The sequence below is a fragment of the Dipodomys spectabilis genome, unplaced genomic scaffold (assembly GCF_019054845.1).
Source record: "Dipodomys spectabilis isolate Male_0828 unplaced genomic scaffold, ASM1905484v1 ptg000360l, whole genome shotgun sequence".
NCBI classification, from domain to species: domain Eukaryota; kingdom Metazoa; phylum Chordata; class Mammalia; order Rodentia; family Heteromyidae; genus Dipodomys; species Dipodomys spectabilis.
Genome location: NW_024871037.1, coordinates 2,126,579 through 2,150,546, shown reverse-complemented (window position 1 = coordinate 2,150,546; position 23,968 = coordinate 2,126,579). Strand labels below are relative to the sequence as shown.

Sequence of the window (23,968 nt, the reverse complement as noted above, 5' to 3'; positions counted from 1 at the left end):
CCCCTGAGCCTCTTTTGCTCAAGGTTAACACTCTACTGCTTGAGCCACAGCACCACTTCAGGCTTTTCAGTATGTGGTACTGAGGAATCAAACCCAGGGCTTCATGAATGCTAGGCAGGCAATCTACCACTAATCCACATTCCCAGCCTTGAGCTTTGGAATTTATCTTTTCTAAAGCAAGTGATATGCAAGATGATTTTCTTGTGATACAACTCGGAGCTGCAGCATACTGTATGGTTATAAGGGTAAACTAGTAATACTGTATAGCTTACTATATTACTAAGTAAGCAATAATGTTTAGTAGATTAGGTATATAAAATGCATTTTAAGCTTACAATAGTTTCAGCTTAGGATGAGTTTACTGGACTGTAACTCTACTGTAAGTCAAAGAGCAACTATACCTAAATACCTAAATTGGAAGTTTTGGTGGCTGAGGTTCTTAGTGGTAGAGTATGTCATTATTCATACATGAAGCTTTGAGTTGAATCCCAGTACTAGCAGAAAAGAAATATATATATAGGTTTTGGAAAGGCAGAAGATGGCAAATGTTGTATATGGTATTTTATTTGTTGTTTTGTTTTGTTTTGTTTTTGGTTGGTTATGGGACTTGAACTCTGGGCCTGGGAGCTATCTCAGCTCTTCAGCTCAGGGCTAGCACTCTACCACTTGAGCCACAGCACCCACTTACGGTTTTCTAATGGTTTTTTGGAAATGAGTCTCATGGACTTTCCTGCCCAGGCTGGCTTTGAACCGTAATCCTCAGATCTCAGCCTCCTGAGTAGCCAGGATGACAGGCATGAGCCACTGGCACCCAGATTATTATGTTTTGTTCTGGTACTTGAACTCAGGGCCTTACACTCTTGCTTGGCTCAAGGTTGGTATTCTACCATTTGAGCCACACTTCAACTTCCAGCATTTTGGTGGTTAATTGAAGATGAAAGCCTCATGGATTTGTAACTGCAAGAAAACTACTTTGACTTAAGTAGAACTGGAATAGCATTTTAAAGGTTTTGGATTTAATAAAAATAAGAACTTTTAAAGTTAGACATAGTGGATACACCTATAATTGCATCACTCCAGGAGGCTGAGACACACACACACACCATTAGTCTTTTTCCATTAAGTGTACTTTTAACTGAAAGGTTGGTTTTGTTTTGTTTTTAGTGTACCATTAGTGTCAAGTTTAAGAGTGTATATTAGAATTTGGGTGTGCTGAGGTTTATGTTCATTGGTCACAAAAGGGTGTATTTGTGGCTTATGCATTCCATATAACACCTTTGTTCTATGTTTAAGAGATGGCTGCCATCCGAAAGAAACTTGTGATTGTCGGTGATGGAGCTTGTGGCAAGACATGCTTGCTCATAGTCTTCAGCAAGGACCAGTTCCCAGAGGTTTATGTGCCCACTGTGTTTGAGAACTATGTGGCAGATATTGAAGTGGATGGAAAGCAGGTGAGTATAATTTCTATTATGAATAGCTAGTACCATTTAGTATGTTAGGCTATTCATAGAATGTAGAGAATTAAAGCAACCCCTCCCTCCCTTTTTTTGGTCCTGTTTGAGTCTTTTAGCTCCGGGGTCTTGTGCTTGCTCAGGGCTGGTGCTCCACCACTTGAGCCTCTAGCCCAAGTTTTTGTTGGTTATTTTGGAAGTGGAGTCCAGTGGACTTTTCTGCTCTGGTTGTCTTTTTGTTGTTGGTCATGGGGCTTGAACTCTGAGCCTCAGCTCTTCAGCGCCAGGTGAGCACTCTTACCACTTGAGCCACAGCACCACTTCAGTTTTCTGATGGTTTATTGGAAATGAGTCTCACAGACTTTCCTGCCTGGGCTGGCTTTGAACGAAGATCCTCGGATATCAGCCTACTTAGTAGCTAGGATGACAGGCATGAACCACAATGTCTGGATCTGAACCTCCTAAGTAGCTAGTATTATAAGCATGAACCATTAGAGTCCAGCTGAGATTTAGACCTTTTAGCCTCATCAGGATACAGTATAACAAAAATGTTAGAATAATCCATTTCTTTTAGCCTTTTTATCAATTTACTTTTTTTGAAACAGTCTCCTCAGCCTCTTAAATACTTGATACCTATCTATTGAGTGTGTGTATATACTGGGACTTGAACTCAGAGCCTAGGCTCGCTCTCTTAGCTTGTTCACTTAAGGCTGGTATTCTATCACTTGAACCCATAGTTCCTATTCTGGCTTTTTGCTATTTAATTGGAGATAAGCATCTCACAGATTTTCCTGCTTGGGCTGGCTTAAAACTGAGATCTTCAGATCTTAGCCTCTTAAGTAGCTATGATTACAAGAGTGAGCATAAGTAGCTAGGGTTATAATAATTTAGATTATTTTATAAAAGTGATTGTGATATGATAGGAAGTTTTTGGAAGCAGTGGATATTTTAAGGTTTGTAGTCCATTTTCTCCGAATGGAATGTGGACTATAATGTTTGTTCTCATGTCCTTAGTACCCCCAAAGCACTTTTCTGAACTAAGAGTAGGAAAAATATGTAAATTTGCAGGATCGGCATTACATACTTACCCTCAAGTGGCAAAAACTAAAGGATACAATTGAAAGCCAGCCTGGGCTGTAATAGTTAAACCTTGACTCAAAAAAGAGAAAAATGTCAACCCAAAACAACTTTGGTTCCTACCTTGAAGGTGGCCTACTAATGTAGTATTGCCCGTTTAACCTTGGTTCTCAGGCATGGATGCTCACTCCCCTAACCCCTCAACTTTTCCTCTGATTTGCTGTACTCTATCACTGAGCTATGCCTCCAGCTCTTTAATTGTGCTGGTCATTTTTGAGATACGGTATTTCTCTGCCTATCCAACAGTTGTTTTAGATTTCAATGCAGGTTAAGATAGATATGTATCACTTGTATCATTGCATCCAGCTGGCACATATTGGTTAAGAAGAGATCTTATAACTTTTTCTGCCTAGGCTGTCCTTGAATAACCTCCCAAATAAGGATTTTAGGCTTGAACCAACAGTTCACGTCTTGAATGCATGTGTTTCTATGGGCCTGGTAGGAAAGCTGGTTTCTACTCATTCTCCAGGTGTGACAAACTTGGCGGCAATTTGCTGAGCTCTTTGGGACTACTGTCATATAATAGCCTACTTGTCTAACTTAAAGATTATACAGAGAGCCGGGCACCAGTGGCTTACACTTATAATCCTAGCTACTCAAGAGGCTGAGATTTGAGGATCATGGTTCAAATCCAGCCTGGACAGGAAAGTCCATGAGATTCTTACCTCCAGTAAACCCAGCAGAACATTGGAAGTGGCTCTGTAGCTCAAGTGGTAGAGCCCTCACCTTGACCTGAGGAGCTGAGGGACAGCGCCTAGGCCCAGAGTTCAAGCCCTATGACAGACCCCCCCCAAAAAAGCAAGGTTAGGTCTGGTTTTTATAGCTTATTTCTCAAAAACCTAGTGAAGTTTGTCTTGATATTCTACCCAAAAAGAATGCTTCTCAGTTGCTGAAAGTCTAACAACCATCTGGAAAGGTCTTTTCCATCTGTAGTAGTACATTTTGGGGACCAGCAGCAATACCTCTTGTCTTTAAAAAAAAAAAAAAAATTATGGGCTGGGAAGGTGGCTCAGTGGTAGAGTGCTTGTCTTGCATGCATGAGGCCCTGGGTTCGATTCCTCAGCACCACATAAGCAGAAAATAAAAGCCGGAAGTGGCGCTGTGGCTCAAGTGGTAGAGTGCTAGCCTTGAGCTGAAGAGCTGAGGGACAGCGCCCAGGCCCAGAGTTCAGGCCCCACGACCGGACCCAAAAAAAATAAAATAAAATAAAAATAAAATAAAATAAAATTTATTGTTATTCGTAACAATATTCGTAAACAATGCCTCTAAAGAGGCATTGCTCTTTTGCCTTCTTTGAAGTATTTTCTATGCCTAGGTCCATAGGACATTTAGGGACATTGACTTAAAATCTGGAGGAAAGCCAGGCACTGGTAGCTAGCTCATGCCTATAATCCTACTCAGACACTGGTGGCTCATGCCATAATCCTAACTACTCAGCAGGCTGACATCGGAGAATCTAGATATGGAGCCAGCCCAGACAGAAAAGTGCAGAAGACTTTTTATCTCTAACCAGAGAAATGTCAGACAAGAATCATGGTTCAATTGTAGAGTGTCAAGCTGTAGGCAAAAATGCCAACCAAGAGCCACCAGGCCCTGAGTTTAAGCCATAATAATAGCACCAAAACAGGACACATACCCTCCAAAAAAAAGCCTTGAAGTATTGCTGTGATTATCTTCCTTATGCTACTCATCTTGAATGTGACTAGCAAGAGAAGGGAGTCCTTCATTGAGCAGGAGGAGGCCCCTGAAATACAGGCCCTTAAACGGGAAATAGATTGAGCTACCTACCTCAAAGCGTCTCCGGAGCCATGAAGGTGGGAAAAGGCACTGGACAGTGTTTACTAGTAGACCCTAGAAAGCTATCTAAGATGATAGGTGATTATGGTCCAGGAGCAGGCCTACTCAAAACATGGTCCCTGTCTGCCCTGAGACAGACCTAGCCCTCTGGAAGCATGTATCAGGATATGTCCTGCTGAAGAGAGTAGAAGGTTGCATATTTTTTATTTACTGATGAACATAGAGAAGGGGTTAGGACAGTGGGATTTGGTCAGGAGTGAAAACACTCCACTATTTTGAGATAAGACAGGGTGTAAAGGTAAAGTACCAGCATTGTAGTCAAGTATAATATAGACTGAAGTGATGATGAATCCCATGTCAGAGATGGGTGGAAGAGAATATCAGTCATAAACTTGAAAGATAAAATCTTTAAACACTGAAATCTGTGCTGTGAAAGGCCTTGAAGAGCATTGGAAAGCGGCCTCTTGAGTCATGATGGGCTTCTGAGCAGAGAGTATTAAACATCCAGTTTAGTTGCAAGAGTCAGTGATCCATCTGCTGGGAGTGTCAGACTATGTGAAAGAGGACACCTTTGGTTTAGAGCTCAGACGTTAATCTAAGTTCCTGCCACAGAAGAGTGAACAGATTCCCAGGCATGAAAGGACTCCTCCACTAAGATATGTAATTTGTTCAGCCATTTCAACTTTTTCTTTTTTCTCTTTTTGTCAGTCGTGGGGCTTGAACTCTGGGCCTGGGCGCTGCCCCTGGGCTCTTCAGCTCAAGGCAAGCGCTCTACCTCTTAAGGCACAGCGCCACTTGCGGTTTTCCAGTGGTTTATTGGAGATAAGAGTCTCATGGAGTTTCCTGCCCAGGCTGGCTTTGAACCCTGATCCTCAGATCTCAGCCTCCTGAGTAGCTAGGATTACAGGCATGAGCCACCAGTGCCCGGCCATTTCGACTTTTTCTTTTCTTTTTTATTTTTTTGCTGGTCCCTACCAAACAGCACCACTTCCCTGCTTTTTCTGAATAGTTGACTGGATAAAAGTCTCTTGGACGTTTTCTGCCAGGGCTGGCTTCCAACCTTGATCCTCATATCTCAGCCTCCAAAGGAGCTAGGATTACAGGTATGAGCCACTGACTCATTTAGACATTTTCTTGAACAATGGATGTGAAGGCACAAGCCTTTCCAGTTAGCTAAGGCCGTGGTTAACACCTTGTATGGCTTCTTTGTAACCTACCAATTATAAAAAGGATTAGCCAGTGCCAGTGGCTCAAGCTTGTAATCCTAGCTACTCAGGAGGCTGAGATCTGAGGATCACGGTTCATCGCCAGCCCTGGCAAGGAAAGTCCATGAGACTCTTATCTCCACTTAACCACCAGAATACCGGAAGTGGTGCTGTGGCTGAAATGGGAAATGGTAGAGCGCTCCCCTTGAGCTGAACAGTTGAGGGATGGCACCCAGGCCCAGATTTCAAGCTCCATGACCGACATTTCCCCCAGTTTCCACACTGGGGGAAAAGGATTCAGCAAATTAAAGAAGTGTCTGAAGGGAGAAAACATATTAAGACAAGGTATCAGGTACCAGGCTTACACCTATAATTCTAGTTACTCAGGAAGCTGTGATATGAGGGTTCAAAGCCAACTCAGGCAAACAAATTAATGAGACTCTTATACAAAAAAGCCTTGAAGTGGAAATTCGGCTTAAGTGGTAGAGCAGCAGTTGTGAAAGAAAATCCACAAAGTCAGGTGCTGGTGGCTCAGGCCTATAAACCTAGCTACTTAGGAAGCTGAGATCTAGGATCATGGTTCAAAGCCAGCCAGAACATGAGATTCTTTTTCTCTAAATAACCACCACCAACAAAACAAAAACTGGAAGTGGAGCTGTAGCTTAAGAGGTAGAATGTTAGCCTTGAGCAAAAAAGCTCAGGAACAGTGTCTAGGCAGAGTTAGAATTCATGCCCCAGGACCAGCAAGGAAAAAAAAAAATTGAGAGTTGTAGGCTGGGAGTTCAAGCTGCAATACTGGCATAAGAAAAGAAGAAAAAAACGTTCCTCAGGCTGGAGGTGTAGCTCAGTGGTGGAATACTTACTACTGTAGTATATGCAAAGCTCTGGCTTCAGTCCTCAGAACTGATTGTTTTTATTTTTAATTTTTTTTGCCAGTACCTGGGCTTTGACCCCGGTTTCAGTTCATTTAGGAATGCTCATGGCTGATGTTCTACCACCTGAGCTACACCTCTAACCCAAATTTTTGCTGTTCAGTAGAAATGGTGTCCTGCAGATTTTTCTGCCCAGATTGACTTCAGGCTTTGATTCTCCAGGTATCAGCCTCCTTGATTAGTTAGGATTTTAAGTTTTTATTGTAAAGGTGATGTATATAGGGGTTACAGTTACGAACATTTCTTTTTGAAAGAAAGTGGACAGTACTATTTGAATGTTCTTAGAGTGTTATGTTTGCTAAAGAATGCAGATTAACCTTGTACTTCTATGGTTCTTTTTTCCATCACAGGTAGAATTGGCTTTGTGGGACACAGCTGGGCAGGAAGATTATGATCGCCTGAGACCCCTCTCCTACCCAGACACTGATGTTATACTGATGTGTTTCTCCATTGACAGCCCTGATAGTTTAGGTGAGTTGGCCCTGCAACCTAATACTTGTCACTGCCTGTTTTACATGGTCCCCAGGTAGTTTCTCAGTCTTTTCTGGACATAAATGGCTGAAAAGCAACCATGAGCTTTCAGAGAGGGAATCCAGAGTCCTGGAGTCTTGGGATAGTGGAATGGGGATTAAGGGTCCTTTTTGCAGCCTATGTCTCCCAAACTCATTGCAGTTATGGTAGTTAATGGTACTAGTGTTTGAATTTGGTGCCTTGCACTTGTTAGACAGGTGCTCTACCACTTGGCCCACACACCTAGCCTTTTAAAAAAATTTTTGACTAGGGGTATTTGCATTTATGCATGGTCAGGATCATCCTTGGACCATGATCCTATTTACATTTCCCACATAACTGGGTTGACAACAGTGCTGCTTTGCCCAGTTTTTTATTGATTAAAATGGGATCTCACACTTTTTGCCAGGGCTGGCCTTGAATCCCAGTCCTCCCAGTCTTTGCTCTCAAGAAGCTGGGAATGTGTGGCTCTGTGGTAGAGTGCTTGCCTAGCATGCATGAAGCCCTGGGTTTGATTCCTCAGTACCACATTGACAGAAAAGCCAGAAGTGGCGCTATGATTTCAAGTGGTAGAGCATTAGCCTTGAATACAGAGAGGCCCAGGAACAGTGCCCAGGTCCTGAGTTGAAGCCCCAGGATTGGAGGCAAAAAAGAAAAAAATAAAAGCTAGAGTTACAAGTATTTTTGTTTAATCAGTTTGGTTTGATTTGGAAATGGAGTCTTGCTATAAATCGCTACATGTACATTATGCTGAAGACGCTGAGATGTCTTACTTGATGCTATACCACTCTCATGACAGGACAGTAAATAGACCAAGAATATTGTCATCATTAACGCAACCTTCTAGGGCCTGTTAGTGATTGGGGCTTGTGCTGGATAGTTAAGATTAAAGCCTCAGTATTCTTTTCATGGTTGTCATGTGTGTGTGTGTTTGTGTGTTTTCAAACCAGTATTGGGGCATCAAGTCAGGGCCTTACGTTTAGCTTTTTCACCCAAGGCTAGCACTCTACCACTTGAGCCATTGCTCTACTTCCAGATTTTTGGTGGTTAATTAGAAATGAGTCTTGTGGACTTCTCTCTACTTGTTGGCTTCAAATTGCCATCCTTAGATCTCAGCCTCCTGTTACAGGATTACAGGTGTAAGACACTGGCGCCCAGCTTCTCCTGTCCCCATTTTAGTGATGGTATTGGCTTCACTCCAGAATGTTGAACAATTTGCCTCAGGATCATGAAGGTCAAGGAATCAGGCTAAGATTGAGCCAGGACTAAAAATGAGAGCAAGAATGCCTTGCCATTAGTTCATTCACGTCATTCTCAGCAGTTGTGATTTGGTTTGCGAGTTAATCTACCTTTCCTTCAGAGCCTACTGGACAGCCCTAGAGGCTCTTTTTAGGTCATAGGGAAAATGAAACTATTTGACATTTTAGACACAAACATGAAGAATTTCATCTAAACCCTGTGGGAATGAGGAGGGCTCTGTGACCTTGCTCTGATCATCCAGGATGTAGTCCTCTGGGATAAAATACTTTCAAGCAAATCATTTTTCTGTAGTCTCACTTTTTTCTTTCAAGAACTTGTCTCTTGCCAGGTACTAGTGGCTCATGCCTGATCAGGAGGCTGAGATCCTGAAGATTGTGGTTCTAGGCCAGCCTAGGGAGGAAAGTGTATGAGATTCTTCAGTTAACTACCAAAAAGCCAGAAGCAAAGCTGTGGCTCAAGTGGTAGAGCACTAGTCTTGAGCAAAAAAAGTTAAGGGACAGTATAGGCTCTGAGTTCAAGCCCCTGTACTGGCACATAGACCAGAACTTGACTGGAGGTGTGGCTCAAGTGGTAGACCACCTGCTTAAAAGGCCTGAGTCCTTGAGTTCAATTCCCAGTATCACTCATTTCCAAAAAAGAAAAAGAAAAAAAGCTGGAGTCGGAGGTATAGAACTAATAATGTCACTCTACAGCTGGACTTGGTTTTGATTTTACCTGGCTGGATAGTATGCCATGGTCTGGGTCTGGATCTGGGTGTCAGATTAGAAAATGAGTCCAAAAATAGAATGTATGCATCTATTTGACAGCCCTACGGCAGTTACTGTCTGCTGCTAAGGTTTCCAGTACAGATGCAAGAAAAAGTGTCCTCGCGCTTTCTGTCTGCATGATTGTGGCAGCCAAGATTGAGTAGAGGACTACAGGGGGAAGATACAGAAAATGTTTCCAATCTCGGAATAACCTTTTACCCAGCAAAGAGCCTTTATTTTACTTTTTTTTGGGGGGGAGGGGCAGTCCTGGAGCTTGAACTTAGGGCCTGGGCTGACCCTGAGCTTCCCTATTATGCTCAAGGCTAGTGCTCTACCACTTGAGCCACAGTGCCACTTTCCAGCCTTTTCTGATTATGTGGTACTGAGGAATTGAATCCAGGGTTTCATGCATGCTAGGCAACCCCTCTACCATTAAGCCACATTCCTAGCCAAAGAGCCTACTTTTTAAAGAACAACCTAAAATTTGGTTTATAGACTAGTAGTTGGTAGATACATGGTCAACCTTCACCTGATTGATTACGAGGTTAAAATTTAAAAGTAATCAAAATCAAGCCAGGCACCTGTGGCTCACGCCTATAATCCTAGTTACTAGGAAGGCTAAATTCTAATGATCAAGTTTCAGGAAAGTCCATGAGATCTTTTTGTGGGGAGTGGGGGGAGGGGGAGGGCCTTGAACTCAGGGGGCCTGGGCACTGTCCCTGAGCTTCTTTTGCTCAAGGCTAGAACTCTACCACTTGAGCCACAGTGGCTTTTTCTGTGTATATGGTACTAAGAAATCGAACCCGGAATTTCATGCATGCTAAGCAAGCACTCTGCCACTAAGCTATATTCCCAGTCCACCATTAGATTTTTATCTACAATTAACCAGCAAAAAGTTGGAGGTGGAAGTATGGCTTAAATAGTTGAGTATCAGCTTTGAATAAAAAAAGCTAAGAAAATGCTGGGCATTGATGGCTCATGCCTGTAATCCTAGCTATGCTCAAGGAAGCTGAGATCTGAAGATTGCAGTTCAAAGTCAGCCCAGGCGTTAAAGTCCCCTTGAGGCTCTTAATCTCCAATTAACCACTCAAAACAGGAAGTGGCACTGCGGTTCCAAGTGGTAGAGCACTAGTCTTGAGCAAAAGAGCTCAGGGACAGTGCTCAGGCCCTGAATTCAAGCCCCATTACCCACAATAAAAAAATTTAAAAGGTTAAAAAAAAAACTCAGTCCTGAAACTAAGCTAAGTGGCACTGAAAGTTAAATTCTACATCATGATACAATACAACCCTTCCAAGTTTAGTATGGTACAGTGTTGGCAAAATACTGCCTCTCTTTGTTTTTTTTTTTTTCCCCTGCCAGTACCAGGGTTTGAATTCAGGGCCTCAGCCTTACTCACTTTTGATCTACCGCTTGAGCCAGCCTCCCGCCTTGCTTTTTGCTAGATACTTTGGAGATAGGAGTGGTGAGGATTTTTTTGGCCTGGGCTGACTTGGCGCCTTAATTCTTGAATTTCAACTTTCTGATTAGCTAGGATTATGAGTGTAAGCCACTAGCACCCAGTTTCATTCTTGAGTCATTTGTAATGGCTCAAGGTTTTGTGGGCCCATGGAGAAGATAGGAGAAGAACATGTGGAACCCAAGCCTGCTATGGTACGGGAATTGAGACCTTTTCTGTAATTTCTAGTCTGAATCATCTGCCAACAATGACAGGCATAGCCTTTGGGGCAGGCAGTCCTATTGTGATACCATCTTGTGTTTAAATCCTTTGTTCTTATAGAGCTCTAACTTGGGCTTTACTTCCAAAGGAGCAGAGCAATACTCTTGGACTGATAGACGATGGGAATTTTCAGTGTTTATGGTAGACTTATAGTCTTTTTCTATGGTTTTGAAACTAACTGGTTTCTATTAAATGGTCCAACATCTGAAGCAGCAAAGGAGTTGTCTTTGCAATTTAATGGAGAACTTGAGTCCTCAAGATGAAAATTTAATATACCCCAAATCTGTGCATATTTCTTTCAGAAAACATCCCAGAAAAATGGACTCCAGAAGTTAAGCATTTCTGTCCCAACGTGCCCATTATCCTGGTTGGAAACAAGAAGGATCTTCGGAATGATGAGCACACAAGGCGGGAGTTAGCTAAGATGAAGCAGGCATGGTTTGGGAGAAAGATGGGAATGGGATGGGGAGCGCAGAGAATCTGTTTTCCTAATAGTGTTTTTGAACTTGAGCACCAGCAAAACCAATCATGACCAGGTTGTTTTAGAGGCCCAGAAATCTTGCCTGCCTGGCCCTTGTTTACTGGGACCTGTACAGAAGGAACCTTAAGATTCCTTAGTCCAAGCCGGGCGCTGGTGGCTCACGCCTGTAATCCTAGCTACTCAGGAGGCTGAGATCTGAGGATAGCGGTTCAAAGCCAGCCCGAGCAGGAAAGACTGTGAGACTCCTATCTCCATTAAACCACCAGAAAACCGGAAGTGGCGCTGTAGCTCAAGTGGTAGAGCGCTCGCCTTGAGCTGAAGAGCTGAGGGACAGCGCCCAGGCCTAGAGTTCAAGCCCCACGACCGACAAAAAAAAAAAAAAGATTCCTTAGTCCTGTGAAATAGGCTCTGAGATTCCCAAAGAATTGACTAAGTCTAGGAGGGAACCATCTTAGTGACATCAGATGTATGCAGGAGTTTTATCACATTCTCGATTTCCAGTTATTACCTGGGTGTGTATATATATATATATATATATATATATATATATAAGAGGCTGAGGTAGCAACTGAAGGATCAGGAAATCCTAAAGGTAAGAAAGTTCAAATGGGAAGCCCTAGTGTTGCTGGGCACTGGTGGCTTATGCCTATAATCCTAGCTGCTCAGGAGGGCTGTGCACATGCTTCAAAGCCAGCCCAGGCAAGAAACTCTGTTGAGATTCTTCTCTCCACTTAACCATTAGAAAATCGGAAGTGGCACTGTGGCTCAAGTGGTAAAGCACTTGCCTTGAGCAGAAGAGCTGAGGGACAACGCTCAGGCCCAGAGTTTAAGCCCTAATGTCTTTGTAATAAGTAATGATGGAGGTAGATCTTGGCCTCTTTCAGAGGCCAGGTGGCCTAATGGCAGCCCTTCCCATGGCAGGGAGAGGGCTTCAACCTGAGAAACTCAAGATCCACTGGCTTTTCTTTTATTAAGGGCAAGCTCTTATGTTTCCATCTGTGGGCAGATGTCCTTTGTAAAACTAATACTAGAAGACCTAAGAGCTTGTTTTGGATTATCTCCTTAAAATAATCATCCAGGGCAAGCCGGGCACCGGTGGCTCATGCCTATCATCCTAGCTACTCAGAAGGCTGAGATCTGAGGATCACGGTTCAAAAGGGCAGGAAAGTCTGTGAGACTCTTATCTCCAATAAACCACTAGAAAACCAGAAGTGGCGCTGTGGCTCAAGCAGCAGAGCGCTCACCTTGAGCGGAAGAGCGCAGGAATAGTGCCCAAGCCCAGAGTTCAAGCCCCACCACTGACCCAGAAAAAAAAAAATCATCCAAGGCTGCTTGGAGCTCCCCACCCACTTTGTTTTTGGGGTATGGGTTAAGGGCTTGGAACTTGGGAGGGTCCTGAGCACCGTCCCTTAGCTTTTTTCCTAAAGGCTGGTGCACTTCCACTTGAGCCACAGCTTCAATGCTGGTTTGGGAGTAGTTGATTGGAGATAAAAGAGTCATTAAGCAGGGTGCATTTGGCTCAAGCCTGTAATCCTAGATAATCTGTAGACTTGGGATCTGAGAATCTCAGTTCAAAGCTAGCCTGGTCAGAAATGTGAGATTTTGGATCAACTAAACCATTGGTTAGAATAACCAGGTGGAGGCTGGGGAGTAGAGCGGTGGTGCAAGAGAATTGCTGGAGGTGGTTAACTGAATTTAAATACGGTGCCTAAGGGAGGCTTTTAGCTGAAAGGACTTTTTTCTCTCCACCAGGAGCCAGTTAAACCAGAAGAGGGCAGAGATATGGCCAACAGGATTGGCGCTTTTGGGTACATGGAGTGTTCAGCAAAGACCAAAGACGGAGTGAGAGAGGTTTTTGAAATGGCCACAAGAGCCGCTCTGCAAGCCAGACGTGGGAAGAAAAAATCTGGGTGCCTTGTCTTGTGAAACCTTGCTGCGAGCACAACCCTCATGCGGTTAATTTCGAAGTGCTGTTTATTAATCTTAGTGTATGATTACTGGCCTTTTTCATTTATCTATAATTTACCTAAGATTACAAATCAGAAGTCATCTTGCTACCAGTATTTAGAAGCCAACCATGATTATTAATGATGTCCAACCCGTCTGACCTGCCAGGGTCCTTCTGACACTGCTCTGACAGCCTCTCTCTGCACTCCACCTGACACACCAGGCGCTAATTCAAGGAATTTCTTCTTGCTTCTTTCTAGAAAGAGAAATGGTAACTTTTGTGAATTAGGCTGTAACTACTTTATAACTAACATGTCCTGCCTATCATCTCTCAGCTGCAAGGAACTCTGGTGAGTTGCCACTATCAGAGCTTCTACTCCTTCATAGATTTTCAATGGCCCAGCTCTGGGTGGACATCTAGTTTTTTTTTTGTTTTTGTTTTTTTTGGAAAATGTACTCAGCCAGAAAGGCAAGTCCTTGGCAGCTGTGGCAGAGTTACAGTTCTGTGGTTTCATGTTAGTTACCTTATAGTTACTGTGTAATTAGTGCCACTTAATGTATGTTACCAAAAATAAATATATCTACCCCAGACTAGATGTAGTATTTTTTGTATAATTCGATTTCCTAATACTGATACTTGCCATTCCCACAAAAAAAAAAATGTTTTTTTAAGAAAACAAAAAAAAAATATGAGTGTATCCGGAAATAAAGTCAGATGGAAAAATTCATTTTTAAAGTTCCCGTTTTGTCAATTTCTCTGATAAAATATGGCCATTTCACTGAAAACAGCCCCCCCCCCCCCCCATATCCCAGTACCCTGTTTGGGAGCTGGGCTAATTATATAGGAATTTGGTTTCACGCCTGAGGCAAATAAGACACTTCGTATAGCCTTTTTCACCTGGACTGCAGGGTCTGGCTCTAATTCACAGTGCTCCTTTCTTACTGTATCCAGGTTCCCTCCCACAGGAGCCGCCAGTTCTCATGAGAGACACTGGGGTTTCTCTTCTCTCCAGCTGACTAAACTTTTTTTCTGTACCAGTTAATTTTTCCAAGTAATAGAATAAAGGCAGTTTTCTAAACTTCCTGTATCCTGGTGTGTGTTTTGCTTTTCTCCAGGGGTTGGGGACCAGAGGACGGAAGGAAGGACTCAGCCCAGCTGACCTAGTTCACCTTGGAGAAAAGGGTGTAGAAAGTACCAGCTTTGTCGTGGGTTGGCCCCCACCCCACCCCACCCCACCCTTTCACTGATCCAGCACTAACCTGGCTCCTTCAAGAATATAGGAAACGATCGTGTGTCTCAAGTTCAGATTGGAAGTGGGTAGGAATCTGGTCAGAAGGCTCCACCCCGGAAAGCTGGAGCAGGACCTCTGAGCCTGTGCTGTTACTAAAAAACAAAACTGTAGGAAGGTGTGCTTCCCTGGGGTCAGTAAAAAATCCGGTAAGGCCTAGCAGCTCACACTTGTAACCTAGCTACTCGAGAGGCTGAGATCTGAGAATTACCGTTTGAAACTAGCCCAGGCAGAAAAGTCCGTGAGACTCTTCTCCAATTCAGCACGCAAAGGCCAGAAATGGTGCTGTGGCTTAAAAGTGGTCGAGTGCTATCCTTGAGGAAAAGAGCTCAAGCCCCGTGAGCGGCAAAAGGCCCACAAGCCTGATTTAGAGTCCTTACTGCCCCGGCTGTGGCACCCTTCCTATAACCACAGCCAAGAGAGCACCTTGGTAGCCTCTAAGCCTGGGACTCTGGCCGGTGGCAGCCTGCAGCCTGCGGGTAGCCCTGCCCGGAGCCGGCTGTTTGCGAGCTGCTTCCGGCTGTTGCCTTGGCCAACGGCTGTTCTCCTAGGCCGGGTTGGGGGGGGGGGTTCGCACCCTAATTAGGAAACTTTGGAGCAAATCGGAGCCCTCCGGCCCCGGGGCTTTCCGGTGGGGTAACGCAGGTAGCTGCCACTGGAACCGCCCTGGGTTTCCTGGGCCTGACCGGACTCGTTCTCGGCCCCACCCGGTGTGGGTGAGGCTGAAGTTCCGCCCGACGCGCCCTGCCTCGCACCCTCCCGCCTCCCCGGGCTGGGGGAGGGGGTGGGCGGGGCCGGATGAGGCGGGACCCGGGGGGGGCGGGCCGCGCGCCGCGGGCTGGCAGGCCGGAAAGGTGCCGGGGTCACGTGACCGCCCCGCCGACCAGTTAAAAGGAGGCGCCCGGCCGCCCGCCGCCAGTTCTCCCGCCCGGCTTTGCAGACGCGGGTCACCATGTGTGCTGCCCCGACCCCGACCGCCACGGCGGCCGTGGCCGCCGCCGTCCCGTCCACCGTGTACGACTTCTCGGCGCGCCCGCTGTCCGGCGGGGAGCCCCTGTGCCTGGGCTCCCTGCGGGGCAAGGTGCTGCTCATCGAGAACGTGGCGTCGCTCTGAGGCACCACGGTCCGGGACTACACCCAGATGAACGAGCTGCAGCGGCGGCTCGGGCCCCGCGGCCTGGTCGTCCTGGGGTTCCCGTGCAACCAGTTTGGACATCAGGTGTGTGGGGCGGGGGGCGCCGGCCCGCTCCCCTCCCGACGCGCCTAGCGGCTTGGAACTCTGGCCCGCCTTGGGGATTGTGCAAAGAAGGAAACACCCTGGTGACTCATAGGAAGGGGGGGCCCTTTGTTTGTGGTTATAAGGCCCCCCCCTCCACGCGCGGCCCCCCGGCCCTCGCTGACCTCCCTCTCCTTCTCTCCCTCCTGCAGGAGAACTCTGAGAACGAAGAGATTCTAAATACCCTCAAGTACGTCCGGCCGGGTGGCGGGTTCGAGCCCAACTTCACACTCTTCGAGAAGTGCGAGGTGAATGGTGCCAAGGCGCATCCACTCTTCGCCTTCCTGCGGAGGGCCCTGCCGGCGCCCAGCGACGACCCCATAGGGTTCATAACGGACCCCAAGTTAGTCATCTGGTCGCCCGTGAGCCGCAACGACGTCGCCTGGAACTTTGAGAAGTTCCTGGTGGGGCCGGACGGGGTGCCGGTGCGGCGGTACAGCCGCCGCTTTCCCACCATCGATATAGAGGGTGACATCGAAGCTCTGCTGAGCAAGGGTCCCAGCTGTGCCTAAAGCAGCCCTCCTGTCCACGCACGCTGGGGCGGACTTGGCTGCCCACTTTGGGGATTCCATCCATGAAGGCGTTTCCTCTAAACTGCATGGAAGAACGCTTGATTTCTAGGAGAATCCCCTGAGGTGGGCGCTGGTCCTGCCCATTCCCTCTGCCTTTCTGCCCAAATCCAGGCAGTTTTCCTGATCAATAAAGTGCTTCGTATCAGACAACTGCGTTTATCCTGTTTTCTGTGTCAGGTAATGTCATTTTTTTTTTTACCCCCTATAATTATCATCACATCAGGAATTTAATCCAAATTCTGAATTACATCACTTTTGTATATATCTAGTGGGATCTCTTGTATATATCTTTGTGGGATTTCTGCCCCTTATCCTTCAGTTTCTCCTTCTAGGACATATTAATAGAGGGAGACAGGGACAGACCAATGGTCTAATCCCAAGACTAGGTCTGGCCTCTGTAAGAATTTGCTGGACTCTTGAGATGATTGTTGCAAAATAAGTAACATGGGCCCCTGCTTATATTTAGGTCCTCAAGCATTAAGCCCACCCAAACAAGTCCACCTTACACTGTCACAGTTTGGTGCAATGAGTTTCCGATACTGCTACCTAGTGCTTTTATCTATTGCTGCCACTCATGTATAGCCTGTACTGACTTATAGGCAACTGCATAGTCAAGCCTAGGCTAGGGTTTATCTTAGAATCCTGCTGTTGCTATCGTCCTGTCCCTTTCATCTGTTGATCCTGTGGCCAATAATCGTTTCAAGACAGACCTAGTGCCATTTTCTATCACACAGAAGAGACCTCTGCAGCACCTGGGTGTAGCTTTTGCTTGGGAAGATAAGGTTGGCAAAATTCCCCAGTCCTAGTTGTGGACCACAGACCTGGGATCCAACTTTAGTGCCCAAGTTGGTAGCTCCCAAGTCCTTCCTATGTCTGAACTCCTATCACTGGGTGAAATCCCCAGGCCCAGACTTACCATTATTGGCAAAGCAACAAAGGAGCAAGTTTAGGGGAAGGTGGTTAGGTTCAGGCCCTGAATTCAAGACCCAGGACTGACAAAAAAAAAAAAAAAAAAGGCTGGAAGTGAGGCTATGGCTCATGTTAGAGGGCTAGTCTTGAGGAAAAAAGCTCAGGTACAGCTCCTAGAATACCAGTTCAAGCTCCAGGACCAACTACCCCCACAACCCAAAAAAGTTCAGGAGCAAAATTATGGGTTGAAGTTAGTTTGGCCAACAGGACAGCAGCCTTTAGAAAAGATCAGATTACCTAAGGAGATTGGCCTAAGGCCTTACAGATTCACAAACCTGGGTCAGGTGGCAGAAAAAGGCATCTGGAGAAGGATAAGGACAAAGCACCAAGGAAAAGGCTGTTTCATAAAGAATGTCTAGTTAGGAGCCAGGGATATAACTGACTAGAGCAGTAGCAGCAGCAGCAGTAGTAGTAATAGAGAGTAGTAGACTTGGCTTTTATCTCTAGCACCAATAAAAGAAAAAAGAAAAGAAAAATCAGCGGGGATAAGTGCTTATCTCAGCAAGCAAGCAGAAGATAGCCAGGCAAAAGCTGGGCGGGTACGGATGGCTCATACCTGTAATCTTATTTAGAAGGCTGACATCTGAGAATCAGGACTCAAAGCCAGCAGGAGAAAGTCCAGGAGCCTCTTTATCTCTAATTAACCACCAGAAAATAGAAGTGGAGCTGTGGCTCAAAGTGGTAGAGTGCTAGCCTTGAGCAAAAGAGCTCAGGGATAGCGCCAAAGCCCTGAGTTCAAGCCCTACCACCATCAACCCAAAAAAAAAAAAAAAGAGAGAGAGGGGATAGCCAGGTAGCTACATTTCTGGGAGGTAGAAGGTCCTATCCTAAGAACTAAATTACAGTGGCTAGAAATCACCTGGTGCATGTAAGAATTTATATTCCATAGCTACTGAATTGGAAGGTCTGGAGACCTAGGGTCCTCAATGGTATTCCAGCTAGACTGTGAGAAGTCTAGCAACTCTCCTGTTCTGTACAGTGTCAGTACATCCTGAGCTATTCTGTGATTAAGCTACAGACCCAGGACTTTCCAAACTGACTCAAACCTCTTCCTACAGGCTATGTAGTGACTCACCCTTTCTCCTCTGGTCCCAGGCCTTTTTTTGGGGGGAGGGGGGAAGAGGGGGCAGGGAGTACAAGTACCAAGGTTTGAATTCGGGGCCTTGAACTCTCATGTTTTTTTTCTCTGTTCAATCACTGCTGGCACTCTACAACTTGAGCTATACCTCCAGTCTAACATGTTGCTAGTTAACTCGAGATAAAAGTCTCAAAGAATTTTTCTAACAGGGGTCTCTTCCAACAAACCTCCAGGTCTCAGCCTCCTGAGTAGCTAGTATTATAGACATGAGCTGCTAGCTCCGGGCTTGGCTTTTTTTCTTTTTTTCCTTTGATACTAGTCCTAGGGCTTGAAGTCAGGGTCTGGGCACTGTTTCTGAGCTTTTGTACTCAAGGCAACACTCTACCACTTCTGGCTTTTTTGGTAAGTGGAGATAAGAGTCTCATAGGCTTCCTGCCTGGGCTGACTTTGAACTGAGATTCTTGAGATCCTCAGATCTCGGCCTCTGAAGTAACTAGAATTACGGTGTGAGCCACTGGTACCCGCTTGGCTGGTGGTGGTTGTTGTTGATACACAATCTCATTATACAGCTTGGGCTCTCAGGCTGGCCTCAAATTTTCCATCTTCCTTCTGTTCTCCTAAATGCTGGGATTGCACCACACCCTTGACCTTTTTTTCTTTTCCTTCCATTTACGCCTTCAGCTGCCAGGGATGAGAACTTCCTGTGTTCCCAATGTGGTTGACCGTGGATGAGGAAACATTCCTTCTTAGACTTCAAGCTGCTTCCTCCCTCAATTGAAGGTCTTTTCCAGCCCCTCTTTTTCAGGAACACCCAGCACAAAGCCAGTTAGGACATCAATAATTTCCCGAGAAGCTGGATACACACACACACACACACACACACACACACACACACACACACACACACACACACACACACACACACACACACACACACACACACACACACACACACACACACACACACACACACACACACAAAATCTGTTTTACCATTCAACCAAGGGCTTCTGCTTTGACCTGCACCTACTCCACCCCATGAATCAGCAGTTCTAATGAAAAAAAAAAAAGACTAGGAATCACATTCAGCCTGCCCAAGAGCTAGACTGCTGGTAAAATGACTGCTGAGCTGGGAACTTAGTAGTATTTAGGCCATAGACATTCTGGGAAAGGGATGGGGCCCTCCTGTTACTCAATTAGGTTCAGAAACTTTCTTTGTAGAAGTTCTAAAAGAAATGGTGTGTGTGTGTGTGTGTGTTTTACTGGGGATTGGACTGAACATAGCATTTGTTTTTTATAACATTAAATCTAATCAAATTGGGTCAGGCACTTATTACCTAATTAAGTTTTTCATCAAAATGACTTCTACCTTCTGTCTCAATGTAGCTCTACAAACAACATTTAAAGCCAACTTATTTTCAGAGGAGCATTTCTGACCTGACTAATAATTTTTTTTTTTTTGTCCTTCATCAGAACTTGGTGTCTGATGCTTTTGCTCATTGGCTGATGCTCTCTCATCTGAGCCTTGCCTCCAACCCCATAAATCTCTTTTCTGTGCCAGTGCTGGGGTTTAAGGTCCTGGGGCTTGAATTCAGGGCATGGACATTGTCTCTGAGCTTTTTTTTTTGCTCAAGGCTAGTGGGGTCTTTTTTTGATGTTTTTGTCGGTAGTGGGGCTTGAACTCTGAGCCTGGGCGCTGTCCCTCAGCTCTTCAGCTCAAAGCTAGTGTTCTAGCACTTGAGCCACAGTGCCACTTCTGGTTTTCTAGTGATTCATTGGAGATAAAAGTCTCATAGACTTTCCTGCCCCGGCTAGCTTTGAACCGTGATCCTCAGATCTCAGCCTCCTGAGTAGCTAGGATGACAGGCGTGAGCCACCAGCGCCCGGCACAAGAGGAATTTTTCAAAATAGGTTATTCCACTTAGGTGACTTCCTCGCCCTCTTCCTCAGGCTCTTGTTTCTGCTTCTCACCCTTTTCTTCTTCACCGAGATCTTCCTCGTCTTTCTCATCATCGACCTTCCCATCATTATAGCCTTCTTCATCCTCCTCCTTCTCTCCACTCACGTCCTCCTCTTCCTCTTCCTCCTCCTTGTCCTCATCCTCCTCATCTTCTACCACCTGAGTGTTTTCCTTGTATTCCTCCTCATCCTCATCCTCCTCCTCATCGCCCAGGTCCTCCAAGTAGCCCTAGGAGTCGGGGGCCTCCTTGTTATCCCCAGCGTAGCCGTCCAGGTACCTGAGGGCGGGAGGAGCTCAAACATGCTTTCTCTGTAGTCCTTCAGGTTGGTCACCTCGAAGTTGAAAAGGTCTAAGCTTTTAGGGTTCCCTAACTTCTTCAGTGGCTCCATCGTGCGGAGGTCTTTAATTTTTCTGCCACTTAAATTTAGATGCGTGGGCTGGGAAGGTGGCTCAATGGTAGAGCGCTTACCTTGCATGCATGAGGCCCTGGGTTCGATTCCTCAGCACCACATAAGCAAAAAGAAAAAAGCCAGAAGTGGCGCTGTGGCTCAGGTGGTAGAGCGCTAGCCTTGAGCTGAAGAGCTGAGGGACAGCGCCCAGGCCCAGAGTTCAGGCCCCACAACCGGACCCAAAAAAAAAAAAAAATAAATAAATAAATTTAGATGCGTAAGGGGCTGGGAAGGTGGCTCAGTGGTAGAGCACTTGCCTTGCATGCCTGAGGCCCTGGGTTCGATTCCTCAGCACCACATAAGCAAAAAGCAAAAAGCCGGAAGTGGCACTGTAGCTCAAGTGGTAGAGCGCTAGCCTTGAGCTGAAGAGCTGAGGGACAGCGCCTAGGCCCAGAGTTCAGGCCCCACGATCGGACCAAAAAAAAAAAAAATTTAGATGCGTAAGGTTTGGACACTTTTCTGCCAATACTTCCAGGCCCCCTGTGATTCTGTTATTGCTTAGCTCAAGCTTAAGTTTGTTTAACCTTGGTAAGTTTGCAACGGAGGTGAGGCCTACGTTGATAGCACTCAAGAATCCTAGTTCTTTGAACTGGTCTATGAGGCCCTCGGTTTTGCCTTCGTTCACCCAGCAGCTGTCCAAGACAAGCTCTAAATGAATCTGCTTGTCCATCTCCATCTTCCACGCTTGCTCGTTGCTCACTCTCTCTCTCTTTCTCTCTCTCTCTGCAGAGGCTCCCACGCCAGTTAAATTCAATCAATAAACCCCAAACCCATGGCCAGGCCTTTTAGGACTTTGAAGGCTCAACCAGCTCTGCTTGGTCCTTGAACCCCCAGCACCACGGCGCACACGAACCTGATCCTTTTTTTTTTTTGGCTATTCAGGGCCTGGACACTGTCCCTGAGCTTCTTTGCTCCAGGCTAGCACTCTACCACTTGAGCCACAGCGCCACTAGCAGCTTTTTCTGTGTATGTGGTACTGAGGAATCAAACCTGCTTCATGCATGCTAGGCAAGTACTCTATCACTACACCACATTCCCAGTCCATGGCCTTGAATTTTGGATCTTACTTCCTCTGCCCCTATCACAAACAAGTAGCTCCTTATCACACACACACACACACACACACACACACACACACACACACACACACAATGCTAGGATTACAGACTTGTGCTATGATAACTAGTTTAATTTGTTGCTATTGTGGGGCTTGAACTCAGGGTCTCAGCACTGTCTCTGAACTCTTTTGCTCAAGGCTAACATTCTACCACCTGTTAACTGGAGTTTCATGGACTTCTTTCCTGCCTGGGCTGCCTTTGAACTGCTATCCTCAGATCTCAGCCTCCTGAGTAACTAATTACAGGTATGAGCCACCAGCGCCTTGCTTAGTTTAATTTTGAGGTGGGCCATACTGGAGTTTGAACTCAGGGCTTTATACTTGCTAGGCAAGTACTCTACCTCTTGAGCCAGGCTTCCAGTTCATATAAAATTGAACTTTTGGATAAAACTCAGTAAAATGTGTTGGCTTAAAGATATACTCAAGAAAGCTGGGTGCTGGTAGCTCACGCCTGTAATCCTAGCTACTCAGGAGGCTGAGATCTGAGGATAAGGGTTCTAAGCCAGCCAGGGCAGAAAAGTCTGTGAGAATCTTATCTTCAATGAACCATCAGAAAACTGGAAGTGGCGCTGTGGCTTAAGTGGTAGGGTGCTAGTCTTGAGCTGAAGAGCAGCGCCCAGGCCCAGAGTTCAAGGCCCATGACAGACAAAAAAAAAAAAAAGATAAACTCCAGATATTGGGGTACCTGTGGCTCATGCTAGCTACTCAGGAGGTTAAGACTTCAGAATCATGGTTCAAAGCTGCTCAGACAGGAAAGTCCATGAGGCTCTTACCTCCAATTAATCACTAAAATGTTAGAAGTGGAGCTGTAGTTCACGTGGAAGAGCAGCAGCCTTGAAGGAAAAATAAAAAACAGGAAAAGTTTCGGGACAGTGATCAGGCCCGAGTTCAAGCGCCAGGACTGCCACAAAAAATAAAATACAAGCCAACGACAAAAAAAAAAAAAAAAAAAAAGACCTGGTGTCACAGCACACATCTATCTATCTATCAATCGATCAATACACACATACAGCTATCAGGTTAGACTCCAACTTGAAATGCTTTTTTTGCTTTTCAACTGCTGAGATTACAAGTGTCCCACCACATCTGGATCAACATCTAAATAACTTATTCATGGTTATAGATATGATGGTAGACACTTGTTAAATCTTGGCACAGGGTGCCATACCCTTCCTGTTCAAACAAGGTGGCCACAAGCAGTAGTAAAATAAAATCTATTCAGCTGTAGAACGTCTCAGCACAAGAAAAGTAATCCATCTTACTCTCTGTGAGACTTGATCTGTTTTGCCTATCACATTCTCTGATATCTAATCCTTGTATAACAGAGGTTAGAAATCACTGAGGAGAAAGGGGATATAGCTAGTAGTAGAAAGCTTATCTAGAATGTGCAGGGCTCTGGGTTAGATCTCCAACACAGCAAAGGAATAGAAATCACTGAGATGTTTACTTTTACTTGTTTTTAAACAGGGCCTTAAAAGATACGTGGTCCAGAATGGCCTCAAATTTTCTGTCCTCGGGGCTGGGAAGGTGGCTCAGTGGTAGAGCGCTTGCCTTGCATGCATGAGGCCCTGGGTTCGATTCCTCAGCACCACATAAGCAAAAAGAAAAAAAAGCCGGAAGTGGTGCTGTGGCTCAAGTGGTAGAGTGCTAGCCTTGAGCTGAAGAGCTGAGGGACAGTGCCCAGGCCCAGAGTTCAGGCCCTACGACCGGACCCAAAAAAAAAAAAAAAAAAATTTTCTGTCCTCCTGCCAGTTTCCTGAGTGCTGGGATTATAGGACTATGCTACTACCCCAGACCAAAAAAAGTTGTTTGTTTGTTTGCTTATTTTGGGTCCGGTCATGGGGTCTGAACTCTGGGCCTGGGCGCTGTCCTTCAGCTCTTCAGCTCAAGGCTAGCTAGCGCTCTACTACTTGAGCCACAGCGCCACTTCTGGCTTTTTTCTTTTAGCTTATGTGCTGAGGAATCAAACCCAGGGCCTCATGCATGCAAGGCAAGCGCTCTACCACTGAGCCACCTTCCCAGCCCCAGTTTGTTTTTTTGTCTAATCTGGTCGATCCTGGGGCTTGAACTGAGC

The 23,968-nt window shown here is 45.7% G+C and overlaps 2 protein-coding genes, 1 non-coding gene and 1 pseudogene across 4 annotated transcripts in view; 3 read left to right on the top strand and 1 right to left on the bottom strand.

Annotated features, from left to right (window-relative positions):
• The window catches only part of Rhoa (ras homolog family member A), a 33,638-nt gene extending 19,366 nt beyond the window's left edge, over positions 1-14,272 (top strand). For both annotated transcript variants that reach the window (XM_042666036.1, XM_042666035.1), the window contains 4 exons: positions 1,294-1,451; positions 6,873-6,993; positions 11,059-11,189; positions 12,990-14,272. In XM_042666036.1, coding sequence (XP_042521970.1) covers positions 1,296-1,451; positions 6,873-6,993; positions 11,059-11,189; positions 12,990-13,163 — 582 coding nt within the window. In that variant the 5' untranslated portion in view covers positions 1,294-1,295 and the 3' untranslated portion in view covers positions 13,164-14,272. The remainder of the gene's footprint in view (positions 1-1,293; positions 1,452-6,872; positions 6,994-11,058; positions 11,190-12,989) is intronic.
• Positions 9,082-9,214, top strand: LOC122095759. Its single transcript, XR_006145193.1, has one exon. It is a non-coding gene; the product is annotated as a small nucleolar RNA SNORA31 (small nucleolar RNA).
• A 1,109-nt stretch (positions 14,273-15,381) lies between the features above and the next one.
• Positions 15,382-16,471, top strand: Gpx1 (glutathione peroxidase 1). The gene is made up of 2 exons (XM_042666034.1): positions 15,382-15,692; positions 15,902-16,471. The coding sequence occupies exons 1-2, from the start codon at positions 15,426-15,428 to the stop codon at positions 16,259-16,261; spliced, it is 627 nt and encodes a 208-aa protein (XP_042521968.1). The 5' UTR covers positions 15,382-15,425; the 3' UTR covers positions 16,262-16,471.
• A 3,818-nt stretch (positions 16,472-20,289) lies between these two features.
• Positions 20,290-21,453, bottom strand: LOC122095593 (annotated as a pseudogene).
• Positions 21,454-23,968: the final 2,515 nt, after the last annotated feature.